We start from the raw sequence: 24,102 nt of genomic DNA on the forward strand, positions 1-24,102 counted from the left end.
GTGGCCAAAGTACTGGAGTTTCAGCTTCAGCATCAGTCCTTCCAATGAACACTCAGGACTGATCTCCTTTAGGATGGACTGGTTGGATCACCTTCCAGTCCAGGGGACTCTCAAGAGTCTTCTCCAACACCACAGTTCAAAAGCATTAATTCTTTGGTGCTCAGCTTTCTTTATAGGCCAACTCTCACATCCATACATGACTACTGGAAAAACCATAGCCTTGACTAGAAGGACCTTTGTTAGCAAAGTAATGTCTCTGCTTTTTAATATGCTATCTAGGTTGGTCATAACTTTCCTTCCAAGGAGAAATTTTAATTTCATGGCTGCAGTCACCATCTGCAGTGATTTTGGAGCCCCCCAAAATAAAGTCTGACACTGTTTCCACTGTTTCCCCATCTATTTGCCATGAAGTGATGGGACCAGATGCCATGATCTTAGTTTTCTGAATGTTGAGTTTTAAGCCAACTTTTTCATTCTCCTCTTTCATTTTCATCAAAACGCTCTTTAGTTCTTCTTTGGTTTCTGCCATAAGGGTGGTGTCATCTGCATATCTGGGGTTATTGATATTTCTCCCAGCAATCTTGATTCCAGCTTGTGCTTTCTCCAGTCCAGCGTTTCTCATGATGTACTCTGCATATAAGTTAAATAAGCAGGGTGACAATATACAGCCTTGATGTACTCCTTTTCCTATTTGGAACCAGTCTGTTGTTCCATGTCCAGTTCTAACTGTTGCTTCCTGACCTGCATACAGATTTGTCAAGAGGCATGTCAGGTGGTCTGGTATTCCCATCTCTTTCAGAATTGTCCACAGTTTAGGAGGAGGAGCTAAGATGGCAGAGGAATAGGATGGGGAGAACACTTTCTCCCCCACAAATTCATCAAAAGAACATTTAAACGCCAAGTAAATTCCACAGAACAACTTCTGAATGCCAGCAGAGGACATCAGGCACCAAGAAAAGCAACCCATTGTCTTTGAAAGGAGATGTTTTATCAATGGTGCTGTATAGAAGGAGAAGTTTTGAGACTACTGTAAAAATAAGACCGATAACTGGAAGCAGGAGGCTTAAGTCCAAACCCTGACTCCAGGGAACATTAATTGACAGGAGCTCATCAAATGCCTCCATACCTACACTGAAACCAAGCACCACACAAGGGCCAACAAGTTCCAGGGCAAGACATACCAAGCAAATTCTCCAGCAACACAGGAACACAGCCCTGAGCTCCAAGATACAGGCTGCCCAAAGTCACCCCAAAACCATAGACATCTCATAATTCATTACTGGACACTTCATTGCACTCCAGAGAGAAGAAATCCAGCTCCACTCACCAGAACACCGACACAAGCTTCCCTAACCAAGAAACTTTGACAAGCCTCCTGTACAAACCCACACACAGCAAGAAAACGCCACAATAAAGAGAACTCCACAAACTGCCAGAATACAGAAAGGACACCCCAAACTCAGCAATTTAAACAAGATGAAGAGACAGAGGAATACCCAGCAGGTAAAGGAACAGGATAAATGCCCACCAAACCAAACAAAAGAGGAAGAGATAGGGAATCTACCTGATAAAGAATTCTGAATAATGATAGTGAAATTGATCCAAAATCTTGAAATGAAAATGGAATCACAGATAAATAGCCTGGAGACAAGGACTGAGAAGATGCAAGAAAGGTTTAACAGAATTGTCCACAGTTTATTGTGATCCACACAGTCAAAGGCTTTGGCATAGTCAATAAAACAGAAATAGATGATTTCTGGAACTCTCTTGCTTTTTCGATGATCCAGCAGATGTTAGCAATTTGATCTCTGGTTCCTCTGCCTTTTCTAAAACCAGCTTGAACATCTGGAAGTTCATGGTTCACATACTTTGAAGCCTGGCTTGGAGAATTTGGAGCACTACTTTACTAGCATGTGAGGTGAGTGCAATTGTGCAGTAGCTTGAGCATTCTTTGGCATTGCCCTTCTTAGGAATTGGAGTGAAAACTGACCTTTTCCAGTCCTGTGGCCACTGCTGAGTTTTCCAACTTTGCTGGCATATTGAGTGCAGGACTTTCACAGCATCATCTTTCAGGATTTGAAATAGCTCAACTGGAATTCCATCACCTCCACTAGCTTTGTTCATAGTGATGCTTCCTAAGGCCCACTTGACTTCACATTCCAGGATGTGTGGCTCTACATGAGTGATCACACCATCGTGATTATCTGAGTCATGAAGATCTCGCTTGTACAGTTCTGTGCATTCTTGCCACCTTTTCTTAATATCTTCTGCTTCTGTTAGGTCTCTACTACTTCTGTCCTTTATCGAGCCCATCTTTGCATGAAACGTTCCCTTGGTATCTCTAATTTTCTTGAAGAGATCTCTAGTCTTTCCCATTCTATTGTTTTCCTCTATCTCTTTGCACTGATCGCTGAGGAAGGCTTTATCTCTCTTTGCTATGCTTTGGATCTCTGCATTCAAATGGGTATATCTTTCCTTTTCTCCTTTGCTTTTTGCTTCTCTTCTTTTCACAGCTATTTGTAAGGCCTCCTCAGACAGCCATTTTGCTTTATTGTGTTTCTTTTTCTTGAGGATGGTCTTGATCCCTGTCTCCTGTACAATGTCACAAACCTCTGTCCATAGTTCATCTGGCACTCTGTCTATCAGATCTAGTCCCTTAAATCTATTTCTCACTTCCACTGTATAACTGTAAGGGATTTTATTTAGGTCATACCTGAATGGTCTAGTGGTTTTTCCCCGCTTTCTTCAATTTAAGTCTGAATTTGGCAATAAGGAGTTCATGATCTGAGCCACAGTCAGCTCCACGTCTTGTTTATGCTGACTGTATAGAGCTTCTCCATCTTTGGCTGTAAAGAATATAATCAATCTGATTTTGGTGTTGGCCATCTGGTGATGTCCACGTGTAAAGTCTTCTCTTGTGCTGTTGGAAGAGGGTGTTTGCTATGACCAGTGCGTTCTCTTGGCAAAACTCTATTAGCCTTTGCCCTGCTTCATTCTGTACTCCAAGGCCAAATTTGCCTGTTACTCCAGGTGTTTCTTGACTTCCTGCTTTTGCATTCCTGTCTCCTATAATGAAAAGGACATCTTTTTCAGGGTGTTAGTTCTAAAAGGTCTTGTAGGTCTTCATAGAATCGTTCAGCTTCTTAAGCATTATTGGTCGGGGCATAGACTTGGATTACCGTGATATTGAATAGTTTGCCTTGGAAACGAACAGAGATCATTCTGTCATTTTTGAGACTGCATCCAAGTACTGCATTTCGGACTCTCTTGTTGACTATGATGGCTACTCCATTTCTTCTAAGAGATTCTTGCCTACAATAGTAGATACAATGGTCATCTGAGTTAAACTCACCCAGTCCAATAATCCATTGTAGTTTGTTGATTCCTAAAATGTCGACGTTCACTCTTGCCATCTCCTGTTTGACCACTTCCAATTTGCCTTGATTCATGGACCTGACATTCCAGGTTCCTAGGCAATATTGCTCTTTACAGTGGTGGACTTCGCTTCTATCACCAGTCACATCCACAGCTGGGTGTTGTTTTTGCTTTGGCTCCATCCCTTCATTCTTTCTGGAGTTATTTCTTCACTGATCTCCAGTAGCATATTGGGCACCTACCAACCTGGGGAGTTGATCTTTCAATGTCCTTTTTGCCTTTTCATACTGTTCAGGTTTAACCTTTTGTCTTTTCTTTGTCCCCTCTAGTGTTTGCTCTTCAAGTTTCCCTTTCCTGTCTTCTTTTGGCTTTTTGGAATTTTTTTTTAGTACTCTTGTTATATCTGTTAGTACTCTAACTGTAAATCTTCACATGTTGTTTTTTTAGTGGCAACTGTGGGCATTATAATATATACACCTAATTCCACAGAGTCCACACAGTTAATATTTTATCTCCTCAAGAGAAACATGGAACCCTCATCACACGGGCCCTTTCACCCTCACCTTCCATCATGCTATAGATGTTATATGTATTCATCTATTATACATATATAAAAACCCCACCAAACATTGTTATTTTTGCTTTCAACAGTCACATATACAGGAAATGAGAAAAATATGCTATTACATTTACCTATTTACCACCTTTTATTCTTCCTTTATCGTTGAATTTCCAAGTTTCCCTCGAGAATTATTTCCCTTCTGCCTGAAGAACTAGCCTTATCATTCCTTTAAAGAAGGTCTACAGGCAGCACATTCTCTCAAGTGTTCTTTCCTCTCAGAATGACTATTTTGCTTTCATTCCTGAAGAATATACCCAGAAGAATTCCACGTTGGCTCTTCTCATCTCTCAGGACTATCAGTCTTAGACCATAGTGGCTTCTGATATGAAATCTGAAATCATTCAAATCATTTTTCCTCTGTATGTAACCTGGTCCTTTTATCCGGATGCTTTCAATTTTTCCCCACTGATTCCATTTTGACTGTGATGTGTGTGGACATGGTTTAAAAAAACTTTTCCCCACTGATTTGAATATAATTGTGATGTCTGGGTATCATTTTTGAAGGTTATCTGATGAGCATCTTGGATGTGTAAATTTATGGCTTTCATCAAATCTGTAAAATGGTCAATATTTACTTCCTCAAAATTATTTTTCTTCATTGATATTCCCCTTTTGCTGGGCTATCAATGACTGTCTCAGAGATCCTGGGTCTGTGTTCATTTTTAAAAACCGTTTTTTTTGCCTCCAGCCTGTGTTCTTCTCGTTTGCCTAGAGAAAGAAGTCACAGAATGAGATGAAAAGTTCTGCTCAGGGTAAGAAGGGGCACTGAGGAGGCAGTGATGACTCAGAGGTTTGGAAGACGGGCAACAAGAAAAGATGGCATTACATTGTAGTGCAGAGGAAAAGCGAATCCACCGTCCCAGGTCAGGAAGGAGGGCTGTGCTTTATGCTAAAGAATGGGGATCAGTATTCCAAGCATCCGCCATGCGTCTCTCTCCTGGGGTCGTCCTATTTATGACTGCCCCATTGGCTCCTCCAGGCAACCAAGGCAGACAGAGGAAGTACCTTCGGTTCCCCGGCCTCCCGCACTTCCCACCCAACCACCAGGCCCACATCATTGTGCCCCTGGAGCCCTTCTGAATAAGGTCCCTGACCCGTCCTCAGACATCCCATCTGTGTTGTCTCATCAGCCTCCTTCCTGGTCCTCCAGCCCAGGCCCTGCCCCTTACTCCCGTTCATCTCTCACTACCTCCCGAAGGACTCTTCCCACCACCGTATCAGGTCTGAGCCTGCCCCGTTCAAAATCCTTTCAACAGTCTCCACCTTCAAAAACGTGGTCCAGGTGCATCGCCCCATGTTCCAGGCTGTGGCAGGTCAGCCCCACTAAACAGCTCTCCCTCCTAGACCAGACTCATCACACTTAACCACATATCCCCAAGCACCCACATACACAGACCTACTTAACAACTCTGTGCCTTCACAGACCGTCCCCTCAGCCAGTCTGAACAGGGCCGTCCCTTCCAACCTGCCGGACCAAGAAGCCTTCCTTTCTCATTCCAGTGTAAAATATGTGAAGTCACTCGGTCATGTCCAACTCTTTGCAACCCCATGGACTGTAGCCTGCCAGGTTTCTCTGTCCAGGGGATTTTCCAGGCAAGAATATTGGAGTGGGTTGCCATTTCCTTCTCCAGGGGATCTTCATGACCCAGGGATTGAACTTGGGTCTCCCTCACTGCAGGTAGACTGTACCATCTGAGCTACCAGGGAAACCCAGTGTAAATATATTTCGAATTATAGGTTCCCGTAAGGCTTATCCATGTGAACGACTTAAAACACTGGTCAACACGCCATCCAGAAGCCAGATCAATGTTGGCGTTTTACTGTGAATGGGGTTCATCATCAATAGAGCCCTCCTGCGTTACACTCTCCACATGGTGGTAATCTGTCTAAACTAGAAATCACTTCATACTGCCTGCTGCTGAAAACCTTCCCACTGCTTTAAAGATAAACCCCAAACACTTACATGCACTCAAGACCCAGTGTGGCGACGCCCCTGCCTCCCCCGTCACTGCTCTCGATTCTGAGAGCAGCTCAAGGTCTGTCTGGTTGGGATGCCGCCGCCGCCGCCACCACCGCCCCTGAGCTAGTAGCTCCTGCTTGTTCGCCCGTCAGACACACCTCCCAGCCAGGACCCAGGCTTCAGGATGTCTATCTGTTAAAGGTACTCATGGTTCCCTGTTTTCTTCCAACTCCTAACAGTCTCACAAGACTCAGCTGAACTGTTTGCCGTGTAAATGTTTGTCCTGTCTGTTTTTATTCATCTGAGCCCCACAAGTCCAGGGAAGGAATTTGATGGCGTCACCAAGGAAATTCCAGGCTCTGTCACCATGGCAGAACATGGTCATTGCCCAGCAAATACTGACGAACTGGACTAGCTGACGGAAGAAAGGAAGAACGTTTGCAGAAGTTCAGGAAAGGGAAGCTACTTGCCCAAGATCACACAACCCCTGTGGGAGGCAGAGTAAGAACCGGGACAGGCACGCAGATGGCTCCGGGGCCTGCCCGGCTTCTTGCAGCCTTGCACTCTGGGACGTGAGGTCACTCTCCGGATCCAGACTTGGCACGAGGAGGACACGAAACAGGCAGGCAGAGTGGCGGGGCAGAAGGGGGTGTCGGTAAGTCTGATCTGGTCAGAAAGGCCCCCAGAGACCACGGTCACCTCAGCCCCATCCTGAGAGCGGAGCGAGGCTCAGAGGAACCCAAGACGTGTGCCACCAAGCCTGGACCTTCACGCCCAGTGCATCTGTCTGTCCTGCGGGCTCTGAGGTCTCTGTAGGTCACCTGCTCTGCTGGGGACCATGAGAGGCAACGCCACGACCCTGACCTTCACCGCCCTTCTCTGCCTTGGTGAGCTTCCGAGTAGGGAGGGGGTGGGAACCCCTCTCCTCCCACATCTGGTCCCTGAGAGGCCCCAGGACGCAGGAGGCTTGGTGGGGACAGACTTTCTTGGGGGAGAGGGGAATGTTCTCAGCCCAGATCTGACCCCAGACCTCAGGGCGCAGAGCAGATCTGGAGCATCCAGGAAGTGTGGTGGGGCTGGGCACTCACAGGGAACTCTCTTCTAGGGCTGTGCTGGGGCCCGTGGGACCAGGGACAACCAGGTGAGCCCCCAGACCTCCTGCTTCCACCCACCACCCCTGGTCACTGCAGAGCACAGCAGGTCGGGGCCGCTGGTGGCCCGTCTGGGAGGGGCCTGGGTGACAGCTGGGAAACCTGGGGGAGAAGGCTCCCTGACTCCTCAGGTCTGATTCCTTTCCAGAGGTTCTCCCCAAACCCTCCATCCGGACTGACCCAGGCACCATGGTCGCCCAGGGGGGCCCCGTGACCATCTGGTGTCAGGGGTCTCTGCTGGCTGATGTCTACCGTCTGCATAAAGAGAGGAGCTCTGCATACTGGGAGGCTAAGGCCCCTCAGGGCTCCAGGAACAAGGCCTGGTTCCACTTTGCATCCTTGAGCTCAAGTCATGCTGGACAGTATCAGTGTGCATATCACAGCAGGAACGGCTGGTCACAGCGGAGTGACCCCCTGCCCCTGGTGGTGACAGGTAAGAGGGTGGGGCAGGGGCGGGTCCCTCCCGGGGCGGGTCCCTCCCACTGTGGGAGCCTCCTCACGGGCAGAGGAGCAGAGTGTGGGCTCAGGGGGCCCCTCCCCTCCCAGCCCACACCTGGGGTCACTGGATGGAGGTCCCCTTTTAACATACCCCCTCGCCCCCAGGAGTGTACAGGGCACCCTCCCTGTCCGCCCAGCCCAGCCCTGTGGTGGCCGCAGGAAGCAGCGTGTCCCTCACGTGCAGTTCACAGTATGCAGCGGGCACTGTGCATCTGCTGAAGGAGGGAGGCACTGACCCGCTCCTACACAAGATGTCAAGGAGCTATGGGAACCAGGGGCGGGAACAGGCTGTGTTCCCTGTGGGCCCCGTGACCACCTCCCATGGGGGGACCTACAGATGCTATGATGCTCCCAGCACCCAGCCCTATTTGTGGTCACGCCCCAGTGACCCTCTGCATCTCCAGGTCACAGGTGAGGCCCCCAGGCCCCTCTATTTCCTAGACAGACCCCTGACCTCAGCCTTATGCCCCATGAGCCCTGGGGGAGACGTGGGGGGGGGGGGGGGCAGGGACACTGGGCTCCTGGGGCAGGACAGGGCGGAAGCCTCAGGAGGGAGCAGGGCAAGCTCTCTCCGCAGCCCTGGGAGCAGGGCGGGCGTGCAGCCACATGCCTCCATGCCCCGTCCGCAGGCCTGTCCAGGGCACCCTCCCTCTCCGCCCAGCCCAGCTGGCTCGTGCTTGCCGGAAACAACCTGACCCTCCAGTGTCGCTCAGAGGCCAGCTTTCGCAGCTTCGCTCTGACCAAGGACGAGGGGCTCAGCCCACCCCTCCGTCTAGAAGGGCAGCAGAGCCCCGACTTCCCTCTGGGCCGTGTGAGCCGTGCCCACGGGGGCCAGTACAGATGCTACAGCGGACACAACTCCTACGCGTGGTCGGCCCCCAGCGCCCCCCTGGACATCCTGATCACGGGTGAGGGGCCCCTGTCCTGGCCCAGGTCCCGACTGTCTGCTCAGGGCGCTGGACCAGGGTCGGCCCTTGTGGTGGTGGGTCCGGGGAGAGGGTGCTGGAGCAGAGGCCCAGGTGGGGCAGGGGTCTAGGGAGGGAACGTGAAAACAGGAGTGAGAGGCACGGAGATTAAGGAGACCCACACAGATGGGCTGAGAGGAGCTGGGAGGGCTCACAGGGAGGCCCCCTGCTCAGGGTCCGGGGTGTGGGGAGGGGCTCTCTGCTCATCACCCCCGTCCCCCCCAGGAATGCACAGGAAACCCTCCCTCTCTGCCCACCCGGGGGCCTCAGTGCCCCGGGGAGAGAATGTGACCCTGCAGTGTCGCTCTGAGGTCCAGTCAGACACCTTCCATCTGTCCAAGGAGGGGTCGCTCGCTGCTCCCCAGCACCTTCATCTGCAGAACCCGGCTCCACCCATTCAGGCCAACTTCACCCTGCATGCTGTGACCTCGGCCCACAGTGGGACCTACAGGTGCTACAGCTCACACAGCACCGCCCCCCACCTGCTGTCAATCCCCAGCGACCCCCTGGAGCTCCAGGTCTCAGGTGAGGGCCCAGCCCTGGTCCACTGTGTCCTCTGGGTCAGGCCAGGGCCCTGTTCCCAGGGGAGCTCTGGGCTGAGGTGGGAGTGGGGGGTCACAGAAGGCGGGGATCAACTCTGAGGGGGCTGGAAAGAGCCAGAGGCCACCCTTCCCTGCCCGTCCTTGCCCTCATCCCGGGCATCCAGACCCACTCCTGGTGATGGAGCAGAGCTACACAGGCCTCGGGGCCAACCAGCAGGACTCAAGGCCAGAGCCCCTGGTCCCCACTCTCCTCTGGTCTCCAGTCCTCGTGGCCCCTCGCCCAGAGAGCAGCACAAGAGAGGGGCTAGCAGAGCCCGCAGCCCCCAAGGGAGCAAGCGGACAGGCCCTGGCTCAGCTGGTGTCCCAGGGGACCGCGGGGCTCCCGGGAATGAGACGTGGATGAAGGGTGGGGGGTCATGCAGAGGGGGATGCTGGGGCCCAGCTAGGGGAGGGAAGCAGGGCTGACAAGGGGAAGCAGGCCTTGGCTCATCTCCACCCTGACTCTTAGGAAGCTCCGGGAATCAGCTCCTCCCCGCCTTGGAATCAGCCTCGGGTGAGTCAGGCTCTCTGCGGGGCGGTGGGGGTGGAAGCAGCTCTATCGGAGCTCCGTCACTTCCCGAGTTAATGGCCTCAGGACAGCCCCTTCTCACTGGCATCAGCCTCGACAGCAAGGATGGGGACGCGGCAACACTTGATGGGACAGTGTCTGAGCTCTCCAGCCCCCCAAGGAGCTGCCTTGGTGCCAGGCAAAGAGCCGGGCGTGGGAGTCAAATGGCTCTGCTACTTCCAACCGTGGGATCTTGGACCAGCCGTGCTCCTCCCGGGGTCCGAGGCCCACCCTCCACGCAGGGGGCCTCCCACCTCCTTCCTCAGCACGACAGCCCGCAGCGCAGGGCCTGCTTGGGCCTCAGGAAGGCCAGAGCGCGCCCCGCTGCCCCTCCCAGACACACACTCCACCTCCACGCAGGCCCCGTGCTGGGGGTGAGAGGACAGGGAGGCAGATCTGGCTGGGCTGGCACAGAACTGGGCTTGATGCACCCGTCTCTGAACTGGTGTTCTGCCTGGAAGTGAAAGCATGAAAACAAAACAATAACTAATTCTAAAAAATATGAGGGAACCCACAGTCCTGGGTTCCAGTCCCAGCTCTGCCACCTCCAGGCTGGGCAACTTGGGGGCCATGATCTCCCTCTCTGGGCCTCAGTCTCGTCTGTAAATGGGTCGGATGGGCTGGAGATGGACGCACAGACCCCAGCACGAGTCTGCGCACAGCAGGTGCCCAGTTAAACGGCACCCCTGGCTCACTCAGGCGTCTCTGGTACCCCAGGCCTCACGTGGTACCTGAGTGTCCTCATCGGAGTCTCGGTGACCTTCGTCCTGCTGCTCCTCGTCTTCCTCTTCCTCCGACAGCGGGGTCAGGACAGACACAGGAAGTCAGGTGAGTAGGGAACGGGGTGACTCGGACCCCTGGAGGCGGTGGGCTTAGGGCACCAGCCCAAGGGAAACCTAAGAAAGGGGTGAGTCCAGTTAAAACTGCTCTAGCATCTTCCGGTGAGAGAAATCTAAAGAGGCTAAATGTGAGCGCACATGTGAGCATTAGAGTATCCTTTGATGTTTTCAAACTTACACGCCGCTTGAGAATACGTGCAAGTTTTGTATTTCATGGTTTAGAGCTCTCGAATTTTTTTAAATAATTTTTGAATTTTGTTTATTGGCTGCTCTGGGTCTTGGTTGCTGTGCATGGACTTTCTCTGGTGGCGGTGAGCTGGGGCTTCTCTCTGGTTGTGGGGCTCGGGCTTCTCTTGCTGCAGCTCCCAGCTCCTGGGCTCTTGGGCTCTCGGGTTTCAGCAGTCGCGCTCCGAGGCTCCAGAGCACAAGTTTAGAAGTTGTGGCTTAATTACTCCACGGAATGTGGAATCCCCCCAGACCAGGGATCAAATCCATGTCCCCTGCATCGGCAAGCGGATTCTTTACCACTGAGCCACCAGGGAAGCCTTTCTCTTGAATTCTTCGTGGAGGAGGGAAGGCATGACAATTTTTTTCAGCCTGGAGACCCTTGCAGATCTTCCTGTAACCCTAGAGAAGAGCTCTGGGGCAGCGGGGGTGGGTGGGGGTGGGGGTGGGGCGGGCTGGAGGCTGACTCCTGTCTTCCCACAGCGGCCGCAGCATCAGTGCTTGAGGACAGAGGCCAGAAGATGAGGTAAGACCTCTCCCACAGACTCGCACCCCACCGCCTGCCCGGGGCTCCCTCACCGCCCCAACACTGCTCAGCCTGACCTCTCCCTGAGTCCCACCCCACCGTCTGCTCGGGGCTCCCTCCACCCCAACACTGCTCTCTCCTCCCCAGCTCCAGCCCAGCCACTGATGCCCCGGAGGAGAGCTTGTACTGTAAGGGGAAGGGGGGCGCTGTCCTGGGGGCCTGGGATCGGGTGGCAGTGGTTCTGGGCTTGGGAGGAGAGCTCGAGTCTGACGCTGGGTGGCAGTGGCCCGTCACCGAGCCGCTCTGGAATCTGCTGTGGGACGTGTGAGGCGGTCTGAGCAGGAGCCAGCCCCCCTTGTCCTGTCCCCACCAGGTGCTGTCACGGAAGACACACAGCCGGAGCATGGCAGAGCGCGGGACAGTCAGGTGAGACCCCCCACCTCCTCACACACAGAGGGCAGAGGACACTGACCCCAAGGCCAGGTGGCCCTTTCCACGAGCACCTGCTCCCTGGGCTGCCGCGCCCCCCGGCTCCTCCGACTGGGACACTGTTGAACACTCAGGTTGAGCTGGCAGGGCTGAACAGTCTGTGCCTTCAAAATGGGCTACATGCAAGCCCTGGGCCTGGAGACAGGGCCAGAGAGGGGGCTTCTAACAGCCAGAGGATTCTGAGATCCTTGCTCAGCCCTCAGCCATCTTTGCCCAGGCAGGTGAACCTCATCTGTTCGCTGCAGTGAGGACCAGCTCCCGTGGCCGCCCTGGTGACCCCCTCGCTTTCCTGAAGGGCACAGTGGGGCCTGACTGTCCCTCAGTGAGGACAGCCACAGCCAATTCCCATCTCCAGCCCTGTCCTCCCCCAGCATCAAACTTAGCGATCCATCACAGGATTTCAACTTGCTTCACTTCCCTCCTTCCTGAGGGTCGAAGCTACAGGAACTGAAGGAGGGATGGTTCAGAGACCGCCCCTCACCCCTCACTAGCAGAGCCCTAATGACTAAGACCCTCAAGGAGTGCATCCTTACCTCCCAGCCCCCAGGCTTCCCCCATCTCACACCCCTGCCCTCTTTCTACACCCTCCAAAGGCTGCCACATCTGAAGCCCCCCAGGATGTGACCTATGCCGAACTGGACCACTCAACTAGCAGACAGGGGGTGACTGCACCCTCCAACTGGCAGTCAGGAGAGTCCCCAGCAGAGCCCAGCGTGTATGCCGCTCTCGCCTTGCACTAGCCCAGGATGACCCAGACTCCACCTCCAGGGACCCCAGGAGCTGCCCCCACGGACACTCAGTTCAACCCCAGCCAGCCTGGAGTCCTGACACCAGCAGCTCTGGGACCTCCCAAAGGTAGGCTAGGCTGCACTCTCCTGCACACTTCACAGCGACTTGGCAAATCCTGAGCTGTAACCTGGAGAATGGCCACTGAACTGACAGCAGAGCCCCAAGCCCCCAGAGCAGGACTTGGGTGCCCCATGCCTGCAGCTGTTGGGGTTGCTTAATCCCCTATTTCTCATTTCCTGAGAACAAGCCTCTTCCTGCCCCAGGCAGCTTGACAGAGAAAAGGGAAGCCTGCCTCCCTCCTGACCATGAAGTCTTCAGAACCCCCAAACACGGGGGGTGGGGTGGTGGCAGGGTTCCCCTTTCCTGTCTGGGAAATGACCCCCCCACTGAGAGCTGTTTTTGGCCACTGGGTGTTCATTAGAAAGCACTGGCTTAGCTTGCCCACCAGGGATTAACCCTGAACCCGCACCACAGCAGTGCAAGGCAGGCTCACTGGGACGGCAGGGCGGGTCCTGCCCGAGAAGCTCCCTCTAGTTTTGTCTTTGCCTGTCCTGTGGGCCCCCTGGAAGTGTGATGGAGTGATGTGTAGATGTGTCTGTCAGGATACGGTAAAGCCAGGCCTAAGGGGAACAAGGACCACCATCTAGCAACAGCTTCACGGACGGGAACAAAGCTCACCAGCCCCGAGTGGAAAGCGGCGGCCCCCATGGCCGCTCCAGAAGGGTGTGTGTCAGAGCGGGGAAGAGACACAGCAGTAAAGACCAGTTCCACACTGTGCATAACCTGCTTTATTATCTGAGGCACACTGGCCGCTGCGCCGGCCCAGGGCACTGCCCGGGCTCAGTCCTCCTCCTCGTCGTCGCCGGCTCCAGCCCCGCCCTGGCCCTTCTTGGCGTTCTTCCTCTTCACGCGGCCCGGGCGGCCCCCGCCGTAGGGGGAGCGCAGGGAGAAGTCGATGTGCTTCTGGGAGTCCAGGCGCACGATGAAGGACGGGATGTTCACCACCTGCTTGCGGACCCTGGGGGGGAGCGGCGGGTGAGGGCCGGACCGCGGCCGGCAGGGCACTCCTGGTCCTCGGGGGTGCCTGTGTCCTGGACAACTCGCTCACCTCTCACGGAGGGCGGGGGAATTCAGGCCCAGAATGAACGCAGGGGTGGCAGCGCGTTAACACTGAGACCTGCTTCTCAAACACTGAAGTGTGCCAGACAGTTCTGAGCTGTGTGCCTCTCACTGAGCTTTAGTCTCCATCAGGGCTCCTCTCACTGTCTCTGAAGTGGCACCCCACGAGGACCGGGGCGATTTCATTTCACACAAGCAGCATGAGAGGCTCCTGCCCATGAGTCACAGGGGCTACTGAGAGGCTAGGAACCTGCTCACTACACAGGCCCCTGTGACCAGGGCCCTATCTCCATAGGGTAAACTGAGCACCCAAAGACCCACCTGGCCCCTGCTCTTCACCACAGCAGCTGCCCGGAGGGCGCACTGTGTGACCACACAGGCCCAACCCACCCAAGTCAGCTGAGCCCCAGGGATGGTTCTCCACGGGACGCCAAGAGCTGTTACCTGTCCAGCTCCCGGCACGCCTGCTGGAGCCTTCGCAAGGTGTACGGCTCCAGCCGCAGTGACCCTTGCGCAGAGCTCTGGGGGTGAGGCTGCCCCCAGCTCCCCCATGAGCTGTCTGTAGGGACCAATCTGTCCCCTTAAGGTGAGCTCACACCTTCACCACCTCCGAGGGCTGCACAGAAGACAGGGGTAGGGAGGGGGCTCAGCGAGGGCGTCCCTTCAGGGGGCAGGGTGGGGGAGGCTCCGGGAGCCCCGAGGCGGTACCTGATGTGGCGCTGGCGGATGAGCACACGGGCATGGTGGATGGACTTGGCCAGGCCCAGCTTGAAGACCTGGGTCTGCAGGCGTCTCTCCAAGAAATCCTCAATCTTCAGGCCCAGGATGTAATCCAGCTTCATCTTGCCCTCGTCCAGCACCCCAATACGGACGAGCCGCCGCAACAGGGCATTACCTGGTGAGGGGGCACAGAAGCCTGTCTCAGCCTTCCAGTTCAAATCTGGCACCTCCACACCACGGCGGTGAGACCCAGCAGGAAGGAAGAACTAGTTCTGATACAGGACTCAACACACTACTGCATGAGCTGCCGTGACTGCCGGAATCCTCACGACCCTGAGGCAGACAACGACCCACAACTCATCTGAACAAGGGAGAGCCCTCCAGAGCTCTTAGAAGAGTGCAAGTCTACTCGCTGCTGCCCCTCCACTAGTCCTCCCGTAACACAGCACAGGGGCTACGAGCTAATACACTGGCGTCCAAAAAGCCCTACCAATCAAACGCACGCAAACCACCTCCCGCGTCTGACACTTCAACAGCATCAGTACCTATCTGTTAGGCCTGGAAGAGACACGGCACACATTCGAGTTGAGTATGTGTCATCCATTTTTTACTAAAACGACAGTGAGGATAACCTCAGTGCCTGGCAAAGTAAACCAGCGGGCGTCAGCTTCTCCCTGGCACCCAGCAACTCCAGGTTCAGGGGGCCTTGCCTGTGGGCGTCCAAGTGCCAGTCAGGAGAGCTCCAGGGACGCTGCCGGCTCGCACTCCCGGGGCTGGCTATCATCACAGAGGATTATCATTTATTAGCACCCACCCCTGCCCCCAGACAAATCCTGAAGGAAAGCTGGCTGACTCTGTGACAGCCTTCCTAGCAGACTAGAAGCCAAGGAGAATCTAAATGGAGAAACATACTATACCTTTTCCAACACCCCAGGTACGAATTTGCACTGAATAAATACTGAACACAAGTGAAGGATATTCACCCATTTACAACTGCATAAAAATCTTAGTGAAAAGCCTACACAATGAAAACTGCAAAACACTAATCAAAGAAATTAAAGACACAAACAGAAAGAAATTCAGTGCTCATGGACTGGAACAGCAATTAAAAAAAAAAACGCCCATATTACCTGTAGCAATATACAGATTCAAGGCAATCCCTATAAAAATTCCAATGCCATTTTCCACAGAAAAAGAACAAGCAATCCTAAAATCTTTATGGAACCAGAAAAGACCCTGAATAGCTAAAGCCAATCTTGAGGAAAAACAAAGTTGTAAAAAAGACAAAAACAAAAAATAAAGAAAAAAAAACACCCCACAAAGTTGTATACATTAGTTATAGTAATCAAAATAGTATGACACTGACATAAAAACAGATCGAGGGAATAAACCAGAATAGAAACCAGAAATAAACCCATATATATAAACGGTCAATTAATTTACAACAAAGGAGCTAGGAATATACAATGGGGAAGAGTCTCTCAATACTGGTGTCTGGAGAACTGGACAGTCACATGCAAGGACAAGACTGAACACAAAAGTTAACTCAAAATCATGAATTCCCAGAAGGTCCAGTAGTGAGGACTCGGTGATTGGTGACTTCACTGCAGTGGCCAGGGCTGCTCCCCTGGCTCAGTGGTAAAGAATATGCCTGCAACACAGGAAATACATGTTCAATCCCTGGAGGGGGAAGATCCCAGGGAGAAGGAAATGGCAACCTACTCCATTATTCTTGCCATGGAAATCCCGTGGACAGGAGCCTGGCGGGCTATGGTCTGTGGGGCCCACTGGGAGTTGGAAACGACTTAGCGACTAAACAACTGGGAATGAAGATCCCTTAAGCCTCCAGCGGGGAAAACAAACTCAAAATGGATTAAACACAGGAATGTAATGAGACTCCTAGAGGAAAACACAGGCAGTAACCTCCTTGACCTCTCAGTCTTGGAGATGATTTTTTGGATCTGATTCTAAAGTAAAGGTAACAAAAGGAAAAATCAACAAGTTGGACCACATCAAACTAAAAAGCTTCTGCAGAGCATGACAAAATGAAAAACAACCTACAGAATGGGAGAAAATATAAATCACATATCTAATAAGGGGTTAATACCCAAAATATATAATGAAATAATACAACAGCAAAAAAAACACTTCAATTAAAAAATGGGAAGATGATCTGATGCTAACTAGACTTACTGTGGAGATCATTTCACAATATACAAATATATCATTCTGTTCTATACTAATAATGTCAAATTATCAATTACACAATTTAAAAACTGAACATAATAATCAAATATTATTACAAAACATATCCAAACGTAAACAAAAGTGAGTTTGGAATTATCTTCCATTTTGGACACTTCACATCTTTTTGTACTTACATTAGAAAATAGACACCTGACAATAACTCAACCTGTATTACTTCAAAAACACATTTCACTTACTATTATTAACCCACCTACATCCTTTAATAGTGGGGAGGGCCATCAATACAGGAAAAATCTTACTGGATATGAAGACAAAAATAAAACTGATAAGCTTGCAGCCTTCAACCACAGGAGTGTGTTCAACTACTAAAAATTGATAAATGGCTTTCATTTGGCCCAAAGAATTAACAATCAGAATCAGCCAAATCAAAGTTTGTTTCAAAAAAAAAAAAAAAAAAAAAAAACCTGTATGCCAGTGGGCACCTCAATAGCCAAGGGGCCCTTGTCTCTATGGCATGAGGCAAACATTTAAGTGCCTTAGTTTCTAATATGATGTGTTAGTCACTCAGTTGTGTCCAACTCTGCCAGGCCTCTCTGTCCACAGCATTCTCCAGGTAAGAATAGGCTGGAGTGGGTTGCCATTCCTACTCCAGGGGACCTTCCTGACCCAGGGATCAAACTCCCACTAAGGTGTGAGTCTTATGACAAAAACAGTTTACTGGTTCATTTCACTCAGGCACTCACAGGTATCAACTCTCACCTTACACCAAAACAGGATCAAGAATCTGCCTGCAGTGCAGGAGACCCAAGTTTGGTCTTTACCCTGTGCTGGTGTGAGGTGAGAGTTGATACCTGTGAATGACTGAATTAACTCTTCTTGTCAGATAAGACGCACACCTTATCGGGAAAGGCTGGACCTCAAACAAGGCCAAGCTGCAGCAGTAAGCAAACACCTCAAAGCCCCAGGCTCCTCCTCTCCATCCCAGCAATCTAGCTTCACTCACTGTGGATTACCTGCTGTTGCCCTCCCCATGCAACTTCCCCCCTGGAAAACCAAGTAATCCCTGGACACCCGCTGCTCAGCCCTACCCTGTGCCATCTCTTTGTCACATGACTGCTGAGACCTAAGTTTCTCTGTGATTAACTCTCCAGCAAGTTTCCGAGACCAGAACAAGCTGAGGTCTGTCCCCCAAACTCTGGGACAGAGTTCCACCCAATACCAACATCCACCAGGGAGATTCCTCAATTCTCATGAGTGTCAAAGGAGCTTCCCAACTAACAAAGGTTAAAAATGAGAACCTCTCACACCCTTGGAACTGGGATAGATCAAAGTGATGAATCTATGTTAGTACAACACCTCTCCAAACCTTTCTCAATCTCTACTATGGATGACCACTCATGCTTAACAGACGTATAAGAGCACTTCCATCCTTAATCACGGTTTGGGAGAAAAACCAGACTAGCCACTCCAATTGAAAATAAAAAGCCAGCTGCCCAAGTTAGCCCAGCCCCTCCTGACTTTCACTAGAATCAAGATTTCCTAGGGTCAGACCAAAAGCAGCATCAAGATAATACCTACAAAATGGCCAATTTTAGATGTAACTAAAAATAAATTTTAGATACTGTGAGCAAACTTCCTGTTGTGTAAAGTTTATCCTAATAAAAGGTGTAACAAAAAACAGACACACCTACACCAAAAAAAACCAGAATCACCTACAGCCAGTCGCATCTGTTAGAATCACAAACTGTATATGAAGCTCTTCCACACTCAAGATACAATGTAGCACCAAGTTTACTGACTACTCTTACATTTAGGAACTGTTTCAACTTTTGGCATGTTACCTAACCATCATCTGGAACCCTCCTTCAACTCCCAACCCTGAGCTCACATGCACTCCAGTCCCACCTACTGAGGGAAATCTTGGATCACTTGCTCATTTGAAGACTATGATCAGTACCCCCGCCACTCTACTTGTGCAAATTAAATAAATGTACACCAAGAGCTTAGAAAAAGATATTCAGTGAGCCTTATAAAGTACCAGACTTCTTTCTTAGTATTTTCACCATCTGAGAACCTAAGAGGTCCTATTAAAATATGATATCGTCCCTTCCAAAAGCCCATGAACCTCACATCTTAAAGCAGACATTTAGACCTTAAGAGTCTAAAAGATGGCAGTTTGTCAAGTATACCGCACCATCATTTTTTTTAACCTTAAATCATATGGTATGATCTGTATTCCCTCTAAGATCACCTGGAACCGTTGTTTCCTGTGAAACCCACAGGTCCTCTACTGTTCAGACCCTGAGTAAATGTCCTTCACCATCGTGTTAAAGAAGGCAAATATACACACTCAAGTTCCACCCTGGGTGGAACTTCTCAAATTTCACTGTCTAGTCAGTGAACAGGAACATAAGAAGCAAAACTGTTCTGTTGAACTATATATAGATATAACCAAGTGCCCAATGCTTGGCATTGTTAGTTCTGCTGCTGCTAAGTTGCTTTAGTCGTGTCCGATTCTGCAACCCCATAGATGGCAGCCCACCAGGCTCCCCCTTCCCTGGGATCCTCCATGCAAGAACACTGGAGTGGTTTGCCATTTCCTTCTCCAATGCATGAAAGTGAAAAGTGAAAGTGAAGTCGCCCAGTCGTGTCCGACTCTTTGCGACCCCATGGACTGCAGCCCATCAGGCTCCTCCGTCCATGGGATTTTCCAAGCAAGAGTACTGGAGTGGGGTGCCATCGCCTTCTCCGTGTTAGTTCTAATCCACTGGAAACCGATTCTCAGGGTTTGAAGAAACCAGTCACAGATAAAATGAAATAAGTACGTACTCGGATTCAGCCCTATTTCCCTACTCCATAACTCCTACTAAAGGCTGAATCGAATGTCTTGCTCCATGTCTTGCACAACCCTAGAAGGAAGAACAGCAGCGGCTCTCCTGCGGGCTCACATACATACCTTCGAACAGACGCCGCGGGTCTTTCTCATCCAGCGTCAGCAGCTCCCGGGCAGCCTTTCGGATCTTGGCCAGGGTGAATTTGACCCTCCAGACCTCACGTTTGTTCCGGAGCCCATACTCGCCTGCAGAATGAGTGAAAAAGCTCAGTCCCATGGACTAGTGAAAAAGGATTAGTGACTTCGGGATACAGAAAAACAACAATCCCAAAACTGGGTGAGGAGGGTGAACACACTGGAGATTTTTAAACAAAACGAGGACGTGGGCGGCCTCACCCATGGGTCAGCTTCCCCAGCCCGGGAAACAGAAACCTAGCTTTAGCCACTCACCGATCAGCTTCAGCTCTTGGTCGAGGCGGGACTTCTCGAAGGGTCTCCGCGGGGTCACATAGGTTTTGCGACAAACCCAGCTCCGGGCGACCGGCATGCTGGCTCTTTTTGCCCGTCTGCGCCTGTGCGGGAAGGAGAGCTGCCTGTGAGGACTCGGCAGCGCCTGCGCAGTCCCAGAACTACGCTATGAACCTCCCGGCGCCTAGGGAAGATATCGCGAGAACCGTCCCTGAAGCGTTTTATAACCGACTATCATTTCTATCACTTTCCAGTTACGCTCATTTCACCTCCAACTGCTTTAGCGTACTCATTAAAGGTCGAATAGCCCGCAAGACTTTACGACCCACACCCAGAATACCGAACACGGCCGCATAACTAACCTGAGCGAACGCTCTGGAAACCAAGAAAGAGGAGCACGCGCTCGCCGGCCGCGTTCTTATAGCAACGTCGCCCTCTTGTGACGTCACCACGCACAGCGCAAGTTTGCACCAATCAGAAAAGGCCTTGGCGGGCGGACAAAGCAGTCAAGAGGAGAGGTTGGGCTAGAGTGGCGTCCTAAACCGGGAGGACTGATGAGGCATTAGTGGTCCGTCGGGTGCGACGTGAGGGTTCCTCTCCGCCCTCGGGTAGTGACTTAAGTCACCACTCAGCTAACGTCTGAGTCGCGTTATAAAGTTGGAGTAGTCACCGCCACTGCCGCTAGGCTTCATTCAGCATGCTCCGTCTCTCTGAAAAGATCTCCAGAGGACTGGACCTATAAGAATTCAAAGCTCCTTCCAAGATGCTCTGTTATATCCATGAATAATTTAAAAAATAATCATTTTTCATATCAGAATGTCTACGCAAGCCACAACCAGAAGCCAATCTGCCCTTTTGAACCCTTCAACAGCCCCTCTGTTCGTGAAACTTTGAGCCTAAGGGAAGAGAGGGAAAATAAGAAGATCGTTTCAGATTGCTGCTGTGAAGAAAATAAATTACTGATAATGACTGAGCTTCCCTAATGACTCGGTCGGTAAAGAATCCGCCTGCAATGCGGGAGACCTGGGATCGATCCCTGGGTTGGGAAGATCCCCTGGAGAAGGGAACGGCTGCCCACTTCAGTATTCTGGCCTGGAGAATCCATGTACAGATGAGCCTGGCAGGCTACAGTCCACGGGGTCACAGAGTCGGACAGGATTAAGCCACTAAGCACATCTCTCAATGACTAAGGGAAAATGGTATTTCAGAAAGGATGGTCAGGGAAGCCTCCTTGAGAAGGTGACTGACGAAAACTCTGTGTGTGTGTGTGTGTGTGTGTGTGTGTGTGTGTGTGTGTATACACGTAAAGGTAACCGACTTATTTTTTAACTTGAGATCCAATGATTAAAAGATCATTGTGAAAGATCATTTGTGCCTCTTTGTGAAAGACAGCAGTTTATATCCTGAGGTTTTCTTTGGGTTTCCAGAACAGGGAAAATGTTCTGAAACCTCTTGCTATAAACCTGAAACAATATATATATATATATATATATATGTATATATCCTCTCAGACAGACCCAGGATTATTTCCTGTAGTGCTTTTCTCTCTGGGATAATCCCATTCACACCAACGACTTTATCGTGGTTAGATAATATTTAACAAGCACTCTAAATCTTTGGGCTAAACACCTTAGGTTTTGGGGTTTTTTTGTTGTTGATGTTTTAATTCATGTGACCCATTATTTCTATCACTAAAAATAATAATAGGTGGCATTGTAGAATACTTAAGTACTATGCATCAGGCCCCATTCAAAGAATTGTACCCATGTTAATTTACTTAATCCTGGGCTTCCCAGTGGCACTAGTGGACAGAGAAGCCAATCAGGCTACAGCGTGTGCATACTAAGTTGCTTCAATCGTGTCCAACTCTTTGCAACCCCATGAAATGTAGCCCACCAGGCTCCTCTGTCCATGGGATTCTTCAGGCAAGATACTGAAGAAGGTTGCCATGCCCTCCTCCAGGGGATCTTCCCAGCCCAGGGATCAAACCCGAGTCTCTTGTCCCTTGTATTTTCAGGCTGGTTCTTTGTCCCTAGTGCCACCTGGGAAGCCCTATAGTTTCCTGTGCTATCTAGTGTCAAGTGGGCCTTAGAAAGCAAAGCTAGTGGAGGTGATGGGATTCCAGTTGAGCTATTCCAAATCCTGAAAGATGATGCTGTGAAAGTGCTGCACTCAATATGCCAGCACATTTGGAAAACTCAGCAGTGGCCACAGGACTGGAAAAGGTCAGTTTTCATTCCAATCCCAAAGAAAGGCAATGCCAAAGAATGCTCAAACTACCACACAATTGCACTCATCTCACATGCTAGTAAAGTAATGCTCAAAATTCTCCAAGCCAGGCTTCAGCAATATGTGAACCGTGAACTTCCTGATGTTCAAGCTGGTTTTAGAAAAGGCAGAGGAACCAGAGATCAAATTGCCAACATCTGCTGGATCATGGAAAAAGCAAGAGAGTTCCAGAAAAACATCTATTTCTGCTTTATTGACTATGCCAAAGCCTTTGACTGTGTGGATCACAATAAACTGTGGACAATTCTGAAAGAGATGGGAATACCAGACCACCTGATCTGCCTCTTGAGAAATTTGTATGCAGGTCAGGAAGCAACAGTTAGAACTGGACATGGAACAACAGACTGGTTCCAAATAGGAAAAGGAGTTCGTCAAGGCTGTATATTGACACCCTGTTTATTTAACTTATATGCAGAGTACATCATGAGAAACGCTGGACTGGAAGAAACACAAAGCTGGAATCAAGATTCCCGGGAGAAATATCAATAACCTCAGATATGCAGATGACACCACCCTTAAGGCAGAAAGTGAAGAGGAACTCAAAAGCCTCTTGATGAAAGTGAAAGTGGAGAGTGAAAAAGTTGGCTTAAAGCTCAACATTCAGAAAACAAAGATCATGGCATCCGGTCCCACCACTTCATGGGAACTAGATGGGGAAACAGTGGAAACAGTGTCAGACTTTATTTTTCTGGGCTCCAAAATCACTACAGATGGTGACTTCAGCCATGAAATTAAAAGACGCTTACTCCTTGGAAGGAAAGTTATGACCAACCTAGATAGCATATTCAAAAGCAGAGACATTACTTTGCCAACAAGGGTTCGTCTAGTCAAGGCTATGGTTTTTCCTGTGGTCATGTATGGATGTGAGAGTTGGACTGTGAAGAAGGCTGAGCGCCAAAGAATTGATGCTTTTGAACTGTGGTGTTGGAGAAGACTCTTGAGAGTCCCTTGGACTGCAAGGAGATCCAACCAGTCCATTCTGAAGGAGATAAGCCCTGGGATTTCTTTGTAAGGAATGATGCTAAAGCTGAAACTCCAGTACTTTGGCCACCTCATTCAAAGAGTTGACTGATTGGAAAAGACTCTGATGCTGGGAGGGATTGGGGGCAGGAGGAGAAGGGGACGGAAGAGGATGAAATGGCTGGATGGCATCACTGACTCGATGGACGTGAGTCTGGGTGAACTCCGGGGGTTGGTGATAGACAGGGAGGCCTGGCGTGCTGCGATTCATGGGGTCGCAGAGTCGGACACGACTGAGCGACTGATATGATCTGATCTTGTTTTATACCTGCTTTACATATTGTAGTGTGTATATATTAATCCCAAACTTATAATTTATCTTTCCTCCCCTCACTGTTCCCTTTGGTGACCATAAGTTTGTTTTCTATGTCTGTGAGTCTGTTTGTTTTATAAATAAGTTCATTTTTATCTATTTTTTTTTAGATTCCACATAAAAGTGATTGCCATATAATACTTGTCATTGCCTTACTTCATTTAGTTATCATCACCTATGATAATCTCTAGGTCCACCCATTTTGCTGCAAATGGCAAGATTTCATTCTTTTTTATGGCTGAGTAATATTCCATTGCATATATGTACCAAACCTTCTTTACCCATTCATCTGTCCATGGACACTTAGGTTGCTTCCATGTCTTGGTTATTGTAAATAGTGCTGCAAGCATCTTTTCAAAGTATGGTTTTCTCAGTATACGTGACCAGTGGTGTGATTGCTGGGTCAGTTGGTAGTTCTATCTTTATTTTTTAAGGACCCTCCGTCCTGCTCTCCGTAGTGGCTGCACCAATTTACATTGCCACCAATAGTGTAAGAGGGCTCCCTTGTCTCCACACCCTCTCCAGCGTTTATTACCTGTCGGGG

General features: G+C 50.4%; 2 protein-coding genes and 1 long non-coding RNA gene across 10 annotated transcripts; 1 reads left to right on the forward strand and 2 right to left on the reverse strand.

Annotated features, from left to right (window-relative positions):
* Positions 1-3,865: 3,865 nt before the first annotated feature.
* On the reverse strand, positions 3,866-6,393 carry LOC112580347. The gene is made up of 2 exons (XR_003104744.3): positions 5,961-6,393; positions 3,866-4,705 (listed from the first exon to the last, which is right to left on the reverse strand). It is a non-coding gene; the product is annotated as an uncharacterized LOC112580347 (long non-coding RNA).
* A 50-nt stretch (positions 6,394-6,443) lies between these two features.
* LOC102402993 (leukocyte immunoglobulin-like receptor subfamily B member 3) lies at positions 6,444-17,537 on the forward strand. Of its 8 annotated transcripts, XR_006545934.2 has the most exons (13): positions 6,449-6,844; positions 7,063-7,098; positions 7,257-7,541; positions 7,712-8,017; positions 8,236-8,514; positions 8,797-9,096; positions 9,622-9,666; positions 10,438-10,548; positions 11,268-11,310; positions 11,458-11,498; positions 11,684-11,736; positions 12,393-12,654; positions 17,519-17,537. XR_006545934.2 is itself a non-coding variant. In XM_025269734.3 (12 exons), the coding sequence occupies exons 1-12, from the start codon at positions 6,796-6,798 to the stop codon at positions 12,537-12,539; spliced, it is 1,695 nt and encodes a 564-aa protein (XP_025125519.3). In that variant the 5' UTR covers positions 6,449-6,795; the 3' UTR covers positions 12,540-13,365. The 8 variants fall into 8 exon arrangements, 6 of the variants coding, with proteins under 6 accessions (XP_044786976.2, XP_025125516.3, XP_025125518.3 ...); XM_025269734.3 differs by lacking the exon at positions 17,519-17,537 and having other exon boundaries at positions 12,393-13,365; XM_044931040.2 differs by lacking the exons at positions 11,458-11,498; positions 17,519-17,537 and having other exon boundaries at positions 6,447-6,844; positions 12,393-12,544.
* Positions 13,359-20,417, reverse strand: RPS9 (ribosomal protein S9). Its single transcript, XM_006053433.4, has 5 exons — positions 20,299-20,417; positions 19,919-20,040; positions 19,592-19,714; positions 14,416-14,602; positions 13,359-13,606 (listed from the first exon to the last, which is right to left on the reverse strand). The coding sequence occupies exons 2-5, from the start codon at positions 20,013-20,015 to the stop codon at positions 13,429-13,431; spliced, it is 585 nt and encodes a 194-aa protein (XP_006053495.1). The 5' UTR covers positions 20,016-20,040; positions 20,299-20,417; the 3' UTR covers positions 13,359-13,428.
* Positions 20,418-24,102: the final 3,685 nt, after the last annotated feature.

This window comes from Bubalus bubalis, chromosome 18, assembly GCF_019923935.1.
Source record: "Bubalus bubalis isolate 160015118507 breed Murrah chromosome 18, NDDB_SH_1, whole genome shotgun sequence".
In the NCBI taxonomy this organism is placed as follows: domain Eukaryota; kingdom Metazoa; phylum Chordata; class Mammalia; order Artiodactyla; family Bovidae; genus Bubalus; species Bubalus bubalis.

Bases quoted from the DNA above. Each gene is read 5' to 3' on its own strand.
- RPS9 (XM_006053433.4), bottom strand. From the start codon at position 20,015: ATGCCGGTCGCCCGGAGCTGGGTTTGTCGCAAAACCTATGTGACCCCG. The intron at 19,715-19,918 runs GTGAGTGGCTAA...CTCATTCTGCAG, and splicing joins CCAAGAGCTGAAGCTGATCG to GCGAGTATGGGCTCCGGAAC. The intron at 14,603-19,591 runs GTATGTATGTGA...CCCCCTCACCAG, and splicing joins CCCGCGGCGTCTGTTCGAAG to GTAATGCCCTGTTGCGGCGG.
- LOC102402993 (XM_025269731.3), top strand. From the start codon at position 6,796: ATGAGAGGCAACGCCACGACCCTGACCTTCACCGCCCTTCTCTGCCTT. The intron at 7,099-7,256 runs GTGAGCCCCCAG...ATTCCTTTCCAG, and splicing joins GTGGGACCAGGGACAACCAG to AGGTTCTCCCCAAACCCTCC. The intron at 9,097-9,621 runs GTGAGGGCCCAG...CCTGACTCTTAG, and splicing joins CCTGGAGCTCCAGGTCTCAG to GAAGCTCCGGGAATCAGCTC.